Source organism: Simochromis diagramma, unplaced genomic scaffold (assembly GCF_900408965.1).
Source record: "Simochromis diagramma unplaced genomic scaffold, fSimDia1.1 OVJJ01000746.1, whole genome shotgun sequence".
Classification (NCBI taxonomy): domain Eukaryota; kingdom Metazoa; phylum Chordata; class Actinopteri; order Cichliformes; family Cichlidae; genus Simochromis; species Simochromis diagramma.
In genome coordinates, this window is record NW_024386757.1 from 3,794,258 (window position 1) to 3,814,482 (window position 20,225).

At 39.7% G+C, this 20,225-nt stretch overlaps 1 protein-coding gene across 1 annotated transcript; it reads right to left on the bottom strand.

Moving 5' to 3' along the window:
- Positions 1 to 1,915: 1,915 nt before the first annotated feature.
- On the bottom strand, positions 1,916 to 6,017 carry rpl7l1 (ribosomal protein L7-like 1). The gene is made up of 6 exons (XM_040028325.1): positions 5,630 to 6,017; positions 4,911 to 5,019; positions 4,617 to 4,777; positions 4,402 to 4,539; positions 4,202 to 4,311; positions 1,916 to 2,563 (listed from the first exon to the last, which is right to left on the bottom strand). Exons 1-6 carry the CDS (start codon positions 5,752 to 5,754, stop codon positions 2,355 to 2,357), a joined length of 852 nt encoding a protein of 283 aa, XP_039884259.1. The 5' UTR covers positions 5,755 to 6,017; the 3' UTR covers positions 1,916 to 2,354.
- Positions 6,018 to 20,225: the final 14,208 nt, after the last annotated feature.

Genomic DNA, 20,225 nt, shown 5'->3' on the forward strand with positions numbered 1-20,225 from the left:
GCAGCATTTAAGGAGAAATAAACAACTTTAAACAGTATGAGATTTATTGCCAGGAACATTTCTGCCACTTTCTAATAGTGCTGTAACTAACTTTAAGAATACATTTCACCCACTGTTATCATCATGTCTTGTACCAACACAGAGCACAGCAGCTACCTGGGAGAGTTCTAAGAAAAGTCGATTATGTTCTTAATAATTTTACCTCTTCTCTATGTATGACTCTGGATACTGTAGCTCCTGTGAAAAAGACAGCCTCAAATCAGAAGTACTTGACTCCCTAGTATAACTCTCAAATGCATACCTAAAGCAGATAACTCGTAAGCTGGAGAGGAAATGGCGTATCACAAATTTAGAAGATTATCATTTAGCCTGGAGAAATAGTTTGCTGCTTTATAAAAAAAAAGCCCTCCATATCCATAAAGCTAGAAGATCTTACTATTCATCATCACCCAGGTTTCTCCTCAGCACTGTAGCCAGGCTCACAAAAAGTCAGAACACTGTTGAGCCACCCATTCCTTTAAAGTTAACTAGTAATGATTTCATGAACTTTTTCACAAATAAAATTTGAACCATTAGAGAAAAAATACTCATTATCTCACAGATGTAACATTATGTACAGCTACTTTCAGTACCATTGATATTCATTTACTCTTTTTCTCCAATTGATCTTTCTGAGTTAACTTCAGTAATTACTTCCTCCAAACCGTCAACGTGTCTTTTAGACCCCATTCCTCTGTTTACATTATACATGGTTCCCTTAGGCAGTATCATCAGAAGGTATAGCAGACATTTTCACTGCTATGCAGATGACACCCAACTTTATCTATGTATGAATCCAGACAACACACACCAGTTAGTTAAACTGCAGGGATGTCTTAAAGACATAAAGACCTGGAGGAACTCTAACTTTCTGCTTCTAAATTCAGATAAAAATGAGGTTATTGTACTAACATATTGTACTTTGCCCTAAAGTTCCTAGAAATATGGTATCTAAACAGATACTTATGGTGCCTTGAGGCGACTGTTGTGATTTGGTGCTGTATAAATAAAACTGAATTGAAACACTGTTACAACAAAGGAATAATTGGTTTTTTCCTTGTTGTAAATTTTCCTTATTGTGTTAAGCTTATTGTTTTTTTTAGTTCAAATTGCTCAGATTTGACCTGAATGCATTTATATAAACCCCCAAAAATATAAAAATTCATCTCAGACCATGAGTTTGCACAAATGATGGTCAAGCTGTCTAGAAAAACTACTATATCTGGAGAAATTGCAATATGATTGTAGCTAATGATGGTTTACAGCATAGGTGTCAAACTCTGGCCCGTGGGCCAAATTTGGCCCGCAGCCTAATTACATTTGGCCCGCGAAGCCATTCCAAATTACTATTAGAGCTGGCCTACTGGTATTATACAGCTAATATATATTGTTTAGTATTAAGCTTTGCTTGTTCCATATTCAGTTTTTCAGCAAAACGTGTTTTAGTCCATAAGAAAAGATTCATTCTTATATCTGGAGGAATAAATATATTTCAATAAATATTAATGTTAGCCCATGACTTTGTTCCAGTTTTGAATTTTGGCCCACTGTGTATTTGAGTTTGACACCCCTGGTTTACAGTATGCTGGCTTTAAAAGGTGAAGGTATACGACGGTATAAGTTTATGAAGACACTGAAAAGTGGAAAGGCAGTTAGTCCAGATGACATATCTGGACTAACTGGGGTGGTTGAGCCTCTAAATTGTTCGCCACTTGTTAGAAAACACTGCAAAAAAATGTTCCTCCTCAGACACCTTTTCAGTTTTGTCACACAAAAACTTGTCTTTTTTTTTTCCCCTTGTGTGGTGCAAGCTTCTGTTTAACGTTCACCATACCGTGTGCGTTAAACACCTCAACAAACATCACACGAACAGTCATTTAGTTTAGTTTTTTTAATTGTAAAACAAAAAGTATTATAACATAAATCAATACCATCCATCACCCTCTTCAATAACAGCAATCAGTTTTGTGAGCATGCTGCACACATTAAACCTATTGACACTGGAGGTTACAGACCCCATAAGAGTTTATAGCAGGTGGGCTGCTGGCTTCAGCATGGAGAACAGCCCTCCTAGATCATTTCATTAATAACCTTGCGTAAGAAGCAAGTATTGACTGTTCCTCAGAAAACCTGAGGAATCTTAATGTATGTGTTAACTTTAATATTTTAACATAATTCATACAGGATAAGGCAAGAGCCTCCACAGAACGAGTAATAAGACCTTCTTTGCCAAAGAAGTGACAACTGCTCCTCAACAGGTACAGTGTCTCTGAAACTGATGTCCAACCCAGTGTCCATCCTGCACGTGCTCCCCCTCAGTTCAGCTGTCTGATGATTACATTGATATCTGTGCCACGGTACCCTGGGTTTCCCAGGTCCTTCAGGAGCCCAGCTTTGTCTTTGATGGAGTGACGAGCCACTGACAGCCTGAACGGCAATAGGAAGTTATTGGCAGCTCGAAAGTTCTTCCCAACAGAGTAGATCTCGTGAATCAGGTCCTCCAAGCAGATAATTCCGTGTTTACCTGTGGGCCGAGAAGGAGCAGAGAAAGCTCATTAAAGCTGATTCCTGCAGAATTTGAACTCATATTCAGCCAACATGAACAAAAAAAAAACAAACAAAAAAACTCCCAAAACAGCCTGTGTAGCAGCTATATCCCACAGACTGTACCTAAAAGAGAGACCTAGCCGCTAGCTATAATCTTTCATCCATAATATCTGTATTTTGCAAATTCTGATTACCATTAGAGTCAAAAGCAGAAAAAGGTTGTGTGCTTTATTGTTAGCACAATAAAAACAATATCTGTGAATAAAAACAATGAGCAGTGGGCAAAATGGGCCCGGCTTCAAGAAAGGGTAGCTAATAAAAAATAAGCAACTTTCCATTGAGATGGGCAGGAACGAAACGAGTGGGCAACTATGTGTATCGTGATAAAAGGCTGCGGCTACACACTTTTTAAATTGCAAAGCCAATTACATACAGCTTTTTGACAACTCACGTCCTTGCATGACAGTACTACAGACAGCCACTGTTGCTGGGTGAAATCAGTTACAAACATGGTGCGGCACCAAGAACCTTGTACTAATTTCTCCGGTTGCTAGGAGAATGCCATGGTTGCCAGTAATATCTCATGTTTGTCAGCAAATACTTCCCAATTCCAAGCATGGTAGTAGTAAAATTTGAAAAAGTGGAATGCAAATCAGAAATAGACATGGTTCACCTCAAAGTAAAAGCTGTGTCTCAGTGTTACAGTAAACATGTTTCTAAGGACCTTCTCCATTTCCGGAGCTGTTTCACTACAGCTAGATGCTGTTTGTAGACAAGTCCACCACTTCTATTCAAACTGCGATCAGAGCAATATGCTGCCAACCAAAGCAATCACAAGATCACAAGGAGATTTTCCCTAACTGGACCTGAAGTACCCATTTATTATATAGACACAGATGGTTTCCAGGGAGTCACTGACCATATGTAGGCATGTGTGACTGGGGCTTTAGCCATCATCTCCCCAGCAACTTCCATCAACCACTCAAAACTGGTTGGGATATACTCACCTGGTGGTTACCAGATGGTCATGGACCTTTCTAATTATCACATGTGATAGCAGGAAAGCTAACATTACGTTGTTATTGATCATGAGTCTGCAAAACCTTGATACGCACAACTATGTTCATCTGCCCTCTAGAGGACATCATAGCCCCTTTTCTGTTAGTACCTAATTGGATGAACTCAGCACGGTTTGCCAACTGCTTGCCCGGGGTTCCAAGCGATCTGACCAGGTACTAAAATGTGATGCTGTCAGACTGCATACAACCCACTGGCTGGTCAGTGGCGTCACTCGATGAGTCCTGAGAGCGTCTTATTCATGAAAATTAAAACCGCCACGAAACCCGGCATTGAGGGAAATGGCTACAAAAAACAATCTTAAAAATAATTTAAGAAGTAAAAATAGAACCATGTATTTTATTTTACATAACACTTGAAAGAAAGATGGAGTATGACAGAGGGAGTGGGAGGAGGAAGAGACAGGGAGATAAAAGAGAAAACATGAGAGAGAGGGAGAAAGAGAGGAAGAGAAAGAGGAAGGGATGGAAAGAGAGAGAGAGAGTGCACAGCTGAAATGAAGTGCAGGTGAGTGGGGAGGGAGTGTAGTGTGACTCACCCATGTGCTCCTCGATGAAGGTGTTATCTGTGAGGGGAACTCTCCTTCTGCCTATCCTGGTCTGACCTCTCTTCAGAATGAGCTCACGAACCGACTTCAGGTTGGGAAATCTGTCCGACACACAGCCCAGTATGTAGAGGACTGAACACAAATTCAAGCCAGCGTTACCCTCTAAAGCACACTGTGTTTCATGCACTCACCCCCACGCCACATAAGGCTCCACCATCTTCATCATGGCGATGGAGGTCTTGTTAATTTTGACAAAGGTCCCACTGAAGATCTTCCTCAGCCTCATCATCTGGATCACTTTCATCACTTTAGGGCTGACACCTTTAGTCCTAACAGGAGAGAACCAGTCGGGTTAAACAAACTGTCGGCTGGTTCTGGAAGCCTGTGTCTGTTTTCCAGTACTTACTGTCTAATGCGGACGGCGAAGGCAAGCTTGTTCTTGGCTGGAGGCAGTGGTTCAGCTGGTCTCTGTTTGACCCTTTGGATGCGGGTGTCATCCCGATGCTGTGTGTGGCTTTCCTTTAAGAAATCTTCCAAACGCTTGAACTTGATTTTCCCTTTAGTCACCTACAGCATTACAGAAATGTACACATGAATGCACAACAGTACATAAATTCCATACAGCTTTTAACTACAAAGCACGGTCATGACGTTTGGATATATTGTATTGTATATATGTAATATGGGCATCAGTGCTTACCCTTCTCTTCTCGAGCAGTGCGAGTTTGGCTTGCGTGGCTTTGATTGCCTGGTATGCCTTCCTCTTTTTCAGAAGATACTCTGGAACCAACTTGATTGCCTTTTTTGTCCTGAAGAGAACAAAAAGTAAGAGAAGAAAGCTTTGGACAAACTAAATAAACGTGGCTCAGTCACAGGATTGTGCTGTGGAGAACTGGAGGCTTTGAGTAGCTTCAGGTGTAACCCTAAAACTTGTTAGGAATCACCTAAAACTTGGTTTTTCAGTGTTACCACGGTAGGTTACTTGTTACTGGGGTATGACAGGTATAATAGGTCTGTTAAGACTGATTCGCCAAAAACACATAGTGTTTATGAGGACCTAGTTAGCCTGAGATCCCAAGGCTTTTCTTGCGTCCTTGTATTAGGACAGCCGGGAGAACAGAATTGTCTGACACAAATTCAAATAGCTTGACCCAGAAATTTTAGGGGTGACGCCAGGTCGGGAGGCCGTGGGTATACTTATTCAGTTCGGAGCTACCTTCGAGTCACCGACGGTACACACTTAGCTCCATGTGAAAGTAAGCTCCTCAAGATACGCCTTTTTCACCCATCATCCTTCTAAATAGATACCTTAATCGAACCTTTAAGATTCGTACTTAAAGGAAAAAGCACAATCAGAACATCTACACATAGGAAACCGAACGGATGAACTTAGATACGATTATAAAATCAAACACATACTCTGATTCGGCCATCGTAGATTCCTCGTCGCGGACAAATGACGTCAGCAGATGGTGCCTCGACCCACCGCAGCGTTTCCCACGGCCCATGTTTGGGGGTGATGGCATCATGTGTAGATCTGACATTTTTAAGGTGATGCCACAAGATGGCACAAGCCACACTTTGGGGGTGATGACGACGCCACGGCCGTTTGCACAGACATGCCTCAAAATACGAAGCTAAAGCATCCATTCCTTCATGCTAGTATCGATGCTATCGGCATTTCGATCGATCCGCCCACATCTTACTCTTTTCCGGGTTTAATTTTTGTAACTTGGCGTGTTGTGCCGCTGCAGATTGGTTGCAAGAAGGAAGGCAACCGCCTCCAAATGGGACAATCCCCACTAGGGTTTAAATTCCCGGGACTCTCCACCTTTTGTTTTTAGAACCGAAGAAGCCTCTTGGATGAGATAAGTCTTCTCATAAGTCCAGTTTCCTTCGTCAAGATCTCTCTCAATGCTGCCATCACCTGGATGGCTGAGAACCCACACAAACATTTGTCTCACTTTGCATCTATGCAAATCTGACAGTAAAAGATTTGTTTTAATACCAAGCATGACCTAGGGTTACACAAATATTTTTTATCAGGATCACTTAAGGTTTCCTTGCATGAAAGTCTAAAATAAAGTTCTTTTGAATTTTCATATATTAATCGTTTGAGTTATTTAGTCAGTGTGAATAAAGCATACACTGTCTCTTATTCAGCCATGCCTCTCTGTTCCCACACACCATTTTGGTTTCAGTGTTTTATACACTGCTCAAAAAAAGAGAAGGATATCTATACTGATATGGACCTGGTAATGTGTCAGGAACAAAAGGATATCACGTGGAAATGAGAATAATTAACCTACATAGGACATAGGTTGAATTCAAAGACACTCTAAAAAGAGGGTATTCTCTTTATATCACCTGTAAAGAGACATACAGTACATCTTTCCAAATGCCTTGATATCAGTTTGAATAATCAGTTTTCAGAAAATATTTTAACCCTGGAGAACCCATGGGGTCAGATCCGACCCCATTGGTTTACTAGGGAAACCATGGGGTCAAATTTGACCCCATGGGTTCTCCAGGGTTAAACTGTTCAGAAAAACTGCTTCAGACCTAGGACAAGACAGAGCTGTGGTGTAGGCATCCAAAACACGTGCTTTAAGATGCATTTTAGCACTACGTGTCACATTTTCGGGCTTTAAACTCTAAAGCTGCTATACTGTGGAAAGGTTGTACAAATACTCTAAGAAGGATGAACACTTAACACATAACACATCACATAAAATCAAATGAAAAGATGACACAAATTATTTTCCTAATTCTTTCACTGTAGCAAAGTCCATGAAATCACTTAAAAAATATGGCATAAGTATAAACGGCATTCAGGACCTGTTCCCTGGCCTGAAGGCACAGGGAAATGACCCTATTGTCGAATGGCGAAAACTCCAAAATATAGGCGTCAGGCCAAGGGATACCCACCCATACAAGGATACCCACCCCAGCCCACCACCTCTCAGCATGGCCAACTTCAGACTGGAACAGAGTCCAGCCCCTCTCCGGGGGACTGGTTCCAGAGCCCAAGTCGTGCACTGAGTCGAGCTTGACTATAGTCAGTTTTGCTCAACCTCACATACTAGCTCAGGCTATTCCCATTCAGAGAGGTGACATTCCATATCCCAAGTACCATTCTGGGTAGCTGGAGATCTGTCTGGCAGAGTCACTGCTCTTGGCTGCTACCTGGCATACATTGCAACAGACTCCTACTATGCCTCCTGTGGGCGATGGGTCTACAGTAGGGCCTACATTGTTTTACCAAAAATGTCTTTGAGTAAAATATTTTTTTATTCTGTATCAGTAAGTCTGCAGGATCTTAGCCTGGTCATTGTCAACCACCCTGTGGGGTATATCCCATTTATCCATGTATATCCCATACTCAACATAGATGTTCCTGTATTTTATACAGTGTGCCAGCCACTTGTATATGGTCTTCCATGTATGCCGTGCATGTTAAAATCTTGTACCCTGCTGTTATGTGCTGGACAGTCCCTGTACAGGTAGAGTAACTATGGTAGCAGAGAGACTCACTGTGTCTCAAAGTGACATCAAGAAGATGATAGAGGTTACTTTATTATGTTCTGTATTGACTGTGGATCAATTAGTTAACCAAACCTTTTTATATAGGTTTTATTTATTTCAAAAGTGAAGTTCTTTAAGTTTGATTGAACTAAAATAAAAATAAAAACTAAATGTTTTTATTTAGTTTAAGTTAACTATAATAACCTTGGCTCACACATTAAGACACACTTTTTTGTGTTCAAAACTCGTATGACTGTGTCAGCACTGTGATTTCCTTCAGTTTAATTTCTCCCTGATAATTGACTGAAATAACTGAACTGAACTACTTTTTGAATATGTGCAGTTTCAGGTCTGAGCGTGTTGCTCCATCTAGTGAGCCATCTTAAGCATTGCTTAAAGTGACCTGAATACTGCTTAGTTTGTTTTAAAATTTTTATAAAGTACAGCAACAACAGAGATATTCTGCACACATCAGTATCAGCTTTATTGGGCAAGTATGAGTATACATAAAAGGAATTGGGCTATATTTTCATATACATTCTAAACACATTTTAATGACCATTTAATTTATTCAACAGCCACATCTTCTATCTGCTGTTAAAAGCTGTGCAGTGACCTGTCCTTCCACGATGATTCTTGTTCCTCTTCTTTCTCAGGGTTCTGCTGCTTAGATATAAAAAGTCCCCTCTCGCCCCTGCAGGCAGTCTATCCTTCAAGCTGAGGGTTCTGTGCAGTATCTTTGCTGTTCCTAGGACCGTACTCTTCTGGATATGCAGCATGCCTTAGTTTAGTAGCAGGTATATTGGATATGTTAGCAGAATGTAAATGATCTAAATGTTCATCACAGTGAAGGCCTATGGAAAGAAACTGCACAGATGTCTGTGTGTTTTGATTCTCTGTAGTACCTACCAGAATGAGTCAGTAACATTATTAATATTCTCTGGGGACTAGTTTGACTAGGTGGTAAAAAGAAGTAAAATGTAATTATTTATTTTGTAATTTATTTGCAAATGTGAATTATAATTTCAGTTCAGTAATCCTGCTTGGCGTTCTGCCCTCCTTTATTCTCCTCTGTCCAAGTCCAACAACACCTTCTCTCTGGCACTGCTCAGAAAGTTTGATGCGGCTATAACCCGATCACGGAGGTCGTTCCTCTTTATTTATTTATTTTCTTCAACAAAAGACACTTACTTATTTTTAAAAAAATCTACATAAAATTTACAAAGTTCTGCCTGCCCTACAATGCTTTTGATTCAGATCAGCATCAGAATTTGCTTTGCTACATACACTGAATTAAATTATAAATATGAAAGATAGAAAAATAAAAATAAGGTACTCTGTTGAAGATGCAACATGTTAAATATGTACTCTAAAGTTATGCTGTATACAATGTAAACAAGATATGTGAAAGTGAAAATAGTGAAAATAGTCCAAGTGTCACAGGGAGAGTTTGAGGCTGAAAGTGTTCTGACTATCCAGCGTGTCATGGAGAGGGTATGAAGGATTGTGTCATGGTCCGGGTGAGTGGCTGTTTTTCTATTAGCTCTCGGTTTCCACCTCTAGGTGGAGCCTCATCAGCCTTTAAGACCAGTGCTCTCAACAAATCTTTGCCAGAACGCCTGCTAACCTCTGATAGTGCTGGAGGAGCAGGGAAGCGAATCACAGACCTTCTGATTGGTAGATAACCCAGTCTGTTGCCTGAGCCACGGCTCCGTAAACTGGAATTGGGATTTTGGCATTGTATTATTCATTGGAAAAACAATAGCAATATTAGCAACAACTGCTTTTTCCACGAGGTGTTGTGTAAGTCAGTATCCATGCTGGAGTTGTATTGTGTTCACATACAGAGACATGCTCAGAAGATGTTGGTTCTTTTCTGTGCTTCGGCTGGGTTCTCATCTGTCTCTGGCATCTTTCTGTTCTTAAGGTGGTTGATTGTTTTTCTGATATTCACTTTTGCTGGTTTGCACAGTTAATTTTGAAAGTTATTTTTCATCCTATACACACTCAAAAACTAATTGCTGATATATGCTGTTAATACACCAACATTTTTTATTTTTTGCCTTAATCTGATGAGAATAATGAAGAAGAAGGAATTCAAGGGAAGCCACACAACAAAGAGACTCAGGTTGGAATTGAACCCAGGCTACTACACTTAATCTTATGTATGATCTCTTGGGCAACTGGTGAGCTAAAGCAATACACAACATAACCACATGTATACATAAAATTCGGTTGCATTGATTCACCTTTAAAATTCAGTCAGTCCAAATTTTTTTTGGACTGTCCCTTTGAAAAATCAGAATCAGATGTATACAGCAATGGTGTATTATTACAAAAAAATAAATAAATAAATTCCAGTCACTTAAGGGAATGCCACCAACCCTTAAGTGACTGGCATTGTGGTAGATTGGTAATCTGTAGGTGTTAAACACTCTGTTCTTTAATCAGAACGCAGAAATGGCTCATCTGATGATGTGGACTGCTACTGCCTGAGTTTGTGCTGCGTAGCAGCAGTCACAGAGAAGACAAAAGTAGTTCTTTGTACTTCTTAGGTTCTTAGGCCTTCTTTGCTTTAGCTGGCTTGATCAAACCTAGAACCCCAGCTGGAGATAAAGGGTAAAAACCTGAGTAGTCATCAACATTCTCTGCTAAGCTGGGATTTATGCAATAAAAAGGTAAAACTATAGTGAGATGCTTAGTTTTTTACTTTCATGCTTTTTGGCCCACTTCACTTTTTTGATGTGGACGTGTGCACATTTTTCTAACTTGTATTTGCCACTAAAGCTCATATGATTGAGATTAAGACGGAATACAAGAAAAAATATTTTTTAACAGCAGCAATTAGTCATTTTAGCATGCTTCATCCTTATGTATGCACAGCTCTTTGCAAAAACACTGAGCTAAAAGTCACTAAGGGGACATGAAGATGTGATACTTTAATGCTCTGTGGGTCTGTGTGCACACATTTATCTTCTTTTAGCAGGAACATTTTGACTACTCCAGCTTTGAAAGAGAGTAATCACCAATATTTGTTGACCAGGAATAAGGAGTTTTTTCAAATTATGAACTATGATGTGTCGCACATCACATATTCTGAATATGTCAAGTAAATGGGACAGTTTGAAATGGTTGCACAAATGGAGTGCAGTCCCACCGTATCATATTACCTTTTGTAAGGACAGAGAAGCTGCCCTAGGTAAACTGTCAGATGGTTCCCATGGCAATATGCATTTACTGTGTTATTCAAATCCCAGACACACAATGTATGCACACCCCCTACACACACTACAAAGTCTCAGATAATTTTTGTTTTTGAATTAATAAAGCCAAATTATTCCACAAAGGTCAGCGCAAGTCTCATTATGCAGCACAATAGTCACTTTAATCAGACTTCAAAGAGAAGCGGCTCTACCACTGCTGAGCCTGCATCTGGCTGTGTTTGTACTTTATCACAATATTCAGGTTAAGGTCTGTGCATATATTCAGAGTGGTTTGGGGTGTGGGTTCTAGGGTGGGGGACAGAGAGCGATAGATGGGAGGCGGAGGTGGTTATGACAAGGCTAATTGATTTTAAAGTCCCTTTGAAGTCAGGAGTGTGTGAAGCATAACACAATCGGGTGATTATTTTTTGTGCTCTCCCTCTCACAGGCATAGATGCACATGCAGTACTGTGTGAAAGTCTCGAGCCACCCTCAGTTTGTAATTTGCTTCAAAGGAACCAGACTTTGTTGTATTTTTTAAAGTGGTCTTGAGCAAAGAACGCAAAGAACCCATTTTAAATAGTGTCTTTAGGCACTTTTAAACTAACAGCTTGTCACAAAGATATATAATTAAGTGGAGTTTGAATGGCATATAAAAATCTACTCCAGGTGATTCCTAAGCTAAAAACTGGCTATATATCTGCATGGTGTGCTGAGTGTCCCTAAAAAGTTGTGGTAAATGGAATTATTATTGTATAGTTTTCTATTTCAGCACTCAAAGTGCTTCATACAACATGTCTTATTCACCCATTCATGTGTTTCTACACCTAAGTGGTTTGCAGTGAAAGAACTGGAGAACTTGGGAGTTCTGTATCTTGGCCAAGGATACTTTGGGATACAGACTAGAACAACCAGAGTCTGAAACACCAGTAGATGACCTGCTCTACCTCCTGAGCCAAAGCCACAAAGCTGTCCATAAGTGTCAGGCCTAGAAAGCTCTCTAAAGTAGATGAACCTTATCTGAAAATGATATCTTTAGGATATAGGATATAATATAACAAAGAGATGACCCAGGACCTAAGATGTATTTGACCCTTGTGTCACATCTGCAGAGGCAGACGGCGTGGAGTGAGGATAATATGGACCCAAAAGCAGACAATGGAGGCAGAGTGAGGTGATGAACAAATAATAAGCCTTTTATTTGGCTGAGCAAAAGTACAAACAAAAAGCAAAGAAAGACTAGAATGGAGCTAATGAAACCTATACTGGAAAAACTAAATACAAAACACTGCATAAAACTAGAAACCTGGAAACATGGTGTGAAAAACGCAGACGAACCGACAACAGACAGAGGAAGAAAGAGACCTAAATACACAAGAGGGTAACGCGGGAATGAGGAACAGGAGGGAAACACAGCTGGGACTAATCACACACACGAGACAGGGAGGAAGCAAAACAGAATACTCTAACACAGGACATGGGACTGTCAAAGTAAAACAGGAAATACACGAACATAGAAACCAGGATAACTAGATGCAACACAAGGAACACAGGGGAGGCGCAGTAACAAACCCTAAAGACTAGAAATCACCAAAATACCAATGAATAACTAATGGACCTAGAAATACAAAAGACTAAACCATGAAAAACCACTAAATCACAGAATATTAATCATCAAAAATATAAAGACTGGGACACCCGGGACCATGACACCTTGGGTTGATCCATGTACTGCTCGCTGAAGCCTGAGAGCACCTGGAAGTCAATCTTAAGGAAGGAAACCAAGCGAAAAGGCTGAGCTAAGCCAAATTACACATTAACTCGATTGACAATCAGTGGCAACATGACTTATGGAACAATGAATGAAAATGTGAAGTTTGAATGACATTGTACGGACAGTAGGTGCTGTTAACAGTGGTTTATGAAGTCCTGCTTAATAACTGATAATACAATTCTCACCACTTAACATTTAAAACAGTTATATTCAATATAATCCATATGAAAAGTACCCCATATTTATATGTGCAGAATAAATTTTCAAAACAATATAGAGCAGATATTTTGACTTGTGATAAAAAGAAAATCACAGTTGCTACTGTTCACATTAACAGTGGTTTTGTTCTATTCAAACATCTTTTTAAGCCATGACAATGTGAACAGGCGCAATTCAGCCACCTGGTCAGGTGACCTTGATTTCTTGTTATACTCTTTGTCTTTTTTCTTGTCCAAGTTCAGTTCATCTCAATGGCATTTATACTGTTATATAAAGATAACAGAGAGAAAACCTCAACAATCAGATGACACCCATGAGCAAGAACTTGGCAACAATGGGAAGGAAAAACCTTTTCACAGGAAGAAACCTCTGGCAGAACCAGGCTTAGGGAGGGGCAGCCATCTCCTGAAAATGTGATTGAGAAGTTGTTAGCCAATAGGATGCTTTTAAACAACAGTTGTCCATTGTCACTCTTGCGTGCACGATGGTTTCTTTGTGTGCGTGGCTTCTGAGTTCTACGTGCGTGGGTTTTTAAAATTATGCAAGAGAAATTTAATTGTGCTCATGATTATGCTTTTTTCGTGTGTTGAATTTTCAACATAGATGTAATTCCATAGTGCTGCACCAAAAACCTGCTTGTAATTGCTTTGCCCATTCCCAGATTGTTGTATCACCTGTGGTTTCCATGGAAGATACCAACTTGTCATCAAATACTTGCTAGATACTAGAGAAATGGTACTAAAAATTGCCCATTCAAACTTGGGCAACCAAAGCCATCGTAAAGATATCTATAGGTCTGCCATTTATGTGATGTCACACATTCAAAATGGCAGGTAAGTTAACATCAAATGGTTTTATCCTGAATAGAGACTAAATAAATAAATACATTTGCGGTGGTAAATGTGTTTTTTCTATGCTAAAGTATCTTAAAATAGGAGCCTATAGGGACTCACTCCCTTTTAGAGCCAATTTAAAAAAAAGATATTGAAAATATGATCTTTTCCATTTCTTGGCAGTAGGATGAGTCACTGAGCTCAGAGATGTTTGTGTATGACTGCCAGAGACAGCACAGTGACAGGCGGTGCAAGCAAACAGCTTTGACACGATGCAAAAAGGCCTTCCCTGGTGTTAAATCACATACACACAGGTACAGCACGTTTTGTGTATGTGCACATGCACTTGCACATACACACACAGCTATATACATTCGGGCTCTCTTTTTGCATATTTCCTTCATGCACACGCAGCAGATGGGACAATCAGGCTGCTCGTCACATGTGCCTTTTGGAGATATGAGGCGTCAGCATGGTGGATAGCACTGAATGATTTCACAAGGATGAATCAAACTATAATGAGGTATTTGATGGACACATTTATTACATAATATGCAGCATGGCCTGATTTTCCTTTTTATTTATGCAGCAATCTGTGCTAACGGCTGTGTAAGCAAGTACCAACCACACGGAAGCTTGCTAATCTGTTACTGGAATAGTTTTTAAGAAATAATGATAATAAGCTTTATGATATAACAATAGTGTTCAGGTAAGTTAACTGTAATTACAAAATGTAAGTAAAACGTTCACAACTATGGCCACATTTTATTGCAGCTGCTCAAAAACAAAGGGAGATGTTGAATGTATGACTAATTACCATGAGCCAGACTGATCTACAGTTTCGTTTTACTCTTGGCTATATATGACGTCAGTGAGAATGGATATCACTATTGTAGTCATCACAGGTACACTTTTCTGCCTGTGAGCAGAGCAGCTGCAGCCATCTGATGTTCAAACCGTCAGTTTCTAAAATAATATATATTATATTAATGAAGGGGTAACAGGAAATAATAAATAAAAAACAACAAGTAATGCAGGGTATCAAAATAAGACTAGCTCAGGTAAGCCGTCCAAATAAAGCATTTTTACTACTTTACAAGGGACACTTTGGGGTGTGACCTGTGCGGTTTAAAAAAATATTTTTTATTAATGGAGATTCAAAAGAGCAGGAGTTATAACGTTTTAAATGCTAATTTGTTAACCTCTTACATTAGGTTAAAATTTGTACCTATTTGGATCAAATGTTACAACTTTTCACAACAAAAAATAAACTATAATGCCAAAATGAATTTATGAGACCTTATTTGAAATGTATTATCTATTGAAAATTCCTGGAGTTGCCAGTATCAGCAGGGTTAGCAAAATCTTAAACTGAAATGCTCCTGTTTTGCACATGTACGGAAACCTTTCTGCTCACAAAACAAGGCACAAAGCTGAAACTCAGACTGCAGTGCAAAAGGCCGTCAGGTGCTTCTGCCATGGTCACAGCATCTCATTTTACAACCTGTGAAAAGTGTTCAAATCCCCTGAAACCAGGGTGTGAAGCACTAAACACCAACTTCCAGTAGGGGATGCTGGAGACCCACGTTGAACACAGGGCTTCTCATTACCTTGGTGATGATATGTATTCATTACTGTGCCCTGCAGACTCAGTGGTCCCAGACTTTTAACCTGGGAGGTAGCAGAGCTCAGGAGTCTAATGTGTGATGAGCCATTAGCCTGCAGGGAACAATTAGGGTCCTTGTTTAAATAGGCAATGGTTGATTCGACTCATCATTTGAGCCGGTGTTCAATAGGGGAATAGGCAATTAGGTTGACCATGCTTGCTCGAGTGTCATTATGGTCAACATCTGTCTGCATGAAACCTGCCCAGAAGACCTGGTGTTAGCACCCGAATCATCTTATCAGAGAATGAATGCGCTGAAATCTTTAGGAGTTTAAGTCCGAACTGCAGTTAGAAGAGAATAAGAATGAAAAAGCACCAGTGATTTAAGACACATTAACAACCTTTAATCACATATTTTTTTTAGCAAATATACATGCATCTTTTCCACCCCCCACTGCCAGTTCAAGCAGAAAACTACAAATTTTAACATCCAAGAATTTAAGAAAAACTAGAAATACTAAGCTTAATTACAGCAATCTGTTTACCTGCTACAACCTCATCCACACATCAACATTTCTGTTGTACTTTTTAATATACGAAGCTTGCTAACTTGGTAGCTAGCGTGGTAGGGTATATTGCCTACAAATGCAATCATATGCAACCTTTCTATGATGCTAATGCTAATAAATTCACTTATGAGCTTTCTCATTGATGTCTAGATTGGAAATTCCATACCAATGACTATAATAAGCATCCAAAAATATAAGTCAATACAACTTTTCAGGTTTTTGTCACAGTGTGATATGTCAATCAACAGTATCCTCCGCTCTCAGTAATCCAGTTGATTCAGACACCCCACTTTGTGTTAACAGAAGTTGTTTCATTCACTGACTTTCTGTAGTTACCGCTAGTCACCTAACCCAGACACCCCTTTGTAATATACCTGCTTTTACATGACACTTTTTTAGTGTCACTGACCACTCAAAGCACTTTAAACTAAAAGTCAGTGCTGTTTATCTTTGCATTCATATAGTGTATCTTCTTCAAATACTTTATGTTTATGTCACATTGTTGGTCAATTCAGAATCACCAGTTAACCTAACATGCACATCCTCTGATTTGAGGGCCACGCCTTTGTCTTATAATGTGTCTGGTTACATGATCATTTTTAATTCCTTAAACTGCAAAACAGCACATTAAAAAACATGGCTTCCTTTTCCTTTCCTTTCCATGTTGCTTGTCATTTTTCTGTGTGTCTTCATATCCATGTTGTGTTTAGCTGCGGGTAAAAAAAGGAAGTCGGAGCCTCGGAGCTCTGGCTGTTTTTCACATTATCTGCCTTTCTCAGCGCCAGTCCTGACCTTGCCGCAGTGTCCCTGAAGATCTTTGTTCAAATTCTACCATTCCACTGAATGGTGCTACCTAAATATATGAAAAAGAGATGATAGCGTAGGGCAGAATATTAATATTGCTACATATTTCATATATGTGTATAAGAGCTGCATTCCTTCACTCCTCTTTTAGTGATAGCAACACAAACCAAATGCACTGTTGGAGTAATTTTTCCCTTGGCGCTTGCTTTCAGTGCAAGTTATTTTAAACCTCATATGTTGCAGTGGTGACATTTGACTCTGACTGTAGACCTCATTTGAAGCTTTTACTAACAAGATACTATCCTCAGAGTTTCTCCCATTGGTGCAGTTATAGCCCCTTCTGGCATTTTCCTGCAATAATGACGTTTAGCGTGGTTTTAGACTACAAATTTAAAACTTTACTGCTCCCTTATGACCTGCCTCCTGACACGGGGAGAGCATCATTCATGTTCATGTATGTTGGGCGGTTTGTCAGAAACCTGAGCAGTACCTTATAAATTCATGAGCTCCATGGCTTTGATGTTGAGGGAGTGTGCTCCAGAAGGCAATTACTTACTGTCGCCATTTGTAGCGTATTGACTCTGTAAAGTCAAGTCGTTTCATCAATAAGCACTCGGTGCATCTATTCCTCTTTCAGCAGCCAGTTATTGACAGCGATGCTTTCGGAAGCCACCTCAAATGATGGGCTCCTCCATAAAAATGCCATCTGATCACTGTTAGGTTTGATCTGATGGCATTGGGCCATTGTTAACAAACGCTTCGACTGGAAGCTCGCCATACAAAACGAATGGCCATGTGCTGTGGGTTGAGTGGCTGTAAACAGCTTCAGATGGCTGTGTGGAGAGAGAGGGAGGCATTTACCAGCCAGCCATCATCAGCACTGTGTGTTTGCTCTTCCCTCAACCCTTCCTTCCAGCTTCTCTTTAATTGTTTTCCTTGGTCTGTCACTTCTTTTCCAACTTTACAGTGTTCCACTTTTATATTTTTACAGTAGCCATTTTGGGCATGTTTTTTCCCCCCATTGATTTGTGCCGATAAACGAGAACAACAGCTGAATTTTGCAGTTATGGAAAGTACTGCCAAAATTATACTAATTATTTGGAATTTGAAGAAGAAGGCTGCTGCTACTCTTTACTTTCTTTATTGACTCTATTATTTATCTATTTTTCACTCTGACTTACCCAGACTGTCCTTGGACTTTACCTTTGTGACCAATGCTGTTTAGAGTGGACCCATCATGCGTCTTTGTAGATCCATAAATTCATTTTTGTATTTACTTGAGTCACTTAAAGTGAGATGTCTCTAAGTGGTAACAAATAATGGATAGCCATGTTCTATGACATCATACACAGAGTTGAACAAAGTGTATGGGATTTTGGCTCACAGGGATTTGCACAAATAGTAGCACATTTTTAAAAACTGTTTGCCATGTTTAATATCAATATCCCCTGCTGCACTGCTGTAACACTATATATAAAGCAGAAAAAAAAGCTACTATTTAAATTACTAGATTGCAGTTTAAGGAACTGCAATTAAGTGGCTGATGTATGTTGATTATTTTTAGCAGTAATTGGGACATCACGTTTTCCACACTTAATCATCTTGACAAATACTATATGGATAGCTACTGTATCTAGCACCCTTGCAGTATTATTAGTCATCAACCTAATGAAGCCTAATATCTGAATGTAAAAGATTTTATTTTTAGCTCAAGGTCCGGTGAGCTCACGCCGTGGCGACACATTTGCCCTTCCACAATTCACAAGAATCACTTTTCCTCCTAGAGTGTTCACCTAATGCAGTGGTTCCCAAACCTTTTTCGCTAGGCCCCCCTTTGTTTTACAAGAAAAATGTTCGCGCCCCCCCCCTCGCGCGCACACACACACGCACGCACTAACACATCCTCCAACCACACACACCCATATTTTGCTCCATTGCGGTTTATTTCACACCTCAAACATTTAGTAAACAATTAAGCAAATACAAGTAATCTACAGGTAGTAATAAAATAAACTACTAACTCTTTTACGCTGCGTCCGCACCTACACGGGTATTTTTGAAAACGCAGCTGTTTCGTCCACACGTAAACGGCGTTTCGAATCACTGAAAACGGAGATTTTTTAAAACTTCTTTGCGTTTATGTGTGGACGAGGAATACAGAGTTCGTCATGCAATGTTAAAGGTATGTGCACTGTTAGACTTTTCATCGCCACTTTACGGTAACATACTGGCGTCACTGTTGCCAGCGTCATACCGTGACGCCGTGTTACAGTAGCTTACCGTTCTGCAGGATGATACCGTTTTTTGCTGGTGTAGTATAATACTCTTGGACAAATTATGGTAATGCACCGTAGCCTTTTTTACGGTATCTCACTGTGAGATACCGTTATGTCGTTATGTCGTAAATTACGTCAACAAAGTAACATCATACTGTGATTAAGAAATTGGTATACTACCGTTTATTCACGGTATGTCACTGTAAGCCCGCTGCAAGGTAATAAACTGCAATATATTAACCAGTAACTTACCGTTATCACGCATCATCAATACCAAAAATATTCATCTCTGCTAGAGGATACCGTGTCCCAACAGGCGGTCATTTACTGTTTAACAGGTCGTAATTTACCGTAATTTCAGTTAACAGTAACATACTGTAAGAGACTGGAGGGTTCCAAAAAAATTGGATGGCTAGATGGATGCATGGATGGATGGATAGGTAGATAGACACACACACAAAATATAATTCTTGTGCTTTACACCACTTTATTTCAATTCTGATTTTTCCCTGCTGAAATACACATTTCCAAAATCAAAAACTGAAAAGAACTGAAAACATATTTTCATTGAGGAAGCACTTGTTTTTACTAAACCATGTAATCCATTATTTTCTCAGATGGTTGTACAAACAATAATGATATTATGTCATATCCATATCATGGCAGACAACATATGCTCAAGTGTTGGGTTTTCTTAGTTATATTTTGTAGGGTCTTAAACCTACAATGTGAAGTGCCTTGGCATTCATTTTGTTGGCACCATACAAATTAACTGAATTGTAATGAATATAATATCAAGCCCCACACTTCTGCCTTTATATACACTTTGTCCGAAATACTGGCTCACACCACCAAATCAATGCACAAAACAGGGTCCACAAGGACATGGATGAGCGTGTGTGGTGTGAAGGAACTTGACTGACCTGCACTGAACCCTGATCTTGCTTTGTGGACTGAGTTCATTGATTTGTAGGGTGAGCCAATACATGTGACAATTAAAGTGTAAGTAGCTGAAATTATTTTTAACAAACGGGTAAAAGAAGGAAAAAAAATCAAAACTGTTGCACTCAAAAAACCTATTGGACAGAGACAGCGTCTTGCAAGATGGCAAGAGAGCTTGTCTTCATTGTTGCTCGTCTTGTGTAAATGTCCAGAAAGCATGGGCCATGGATCATCTGTGGAGACATGGGTAACAACACATTGGTC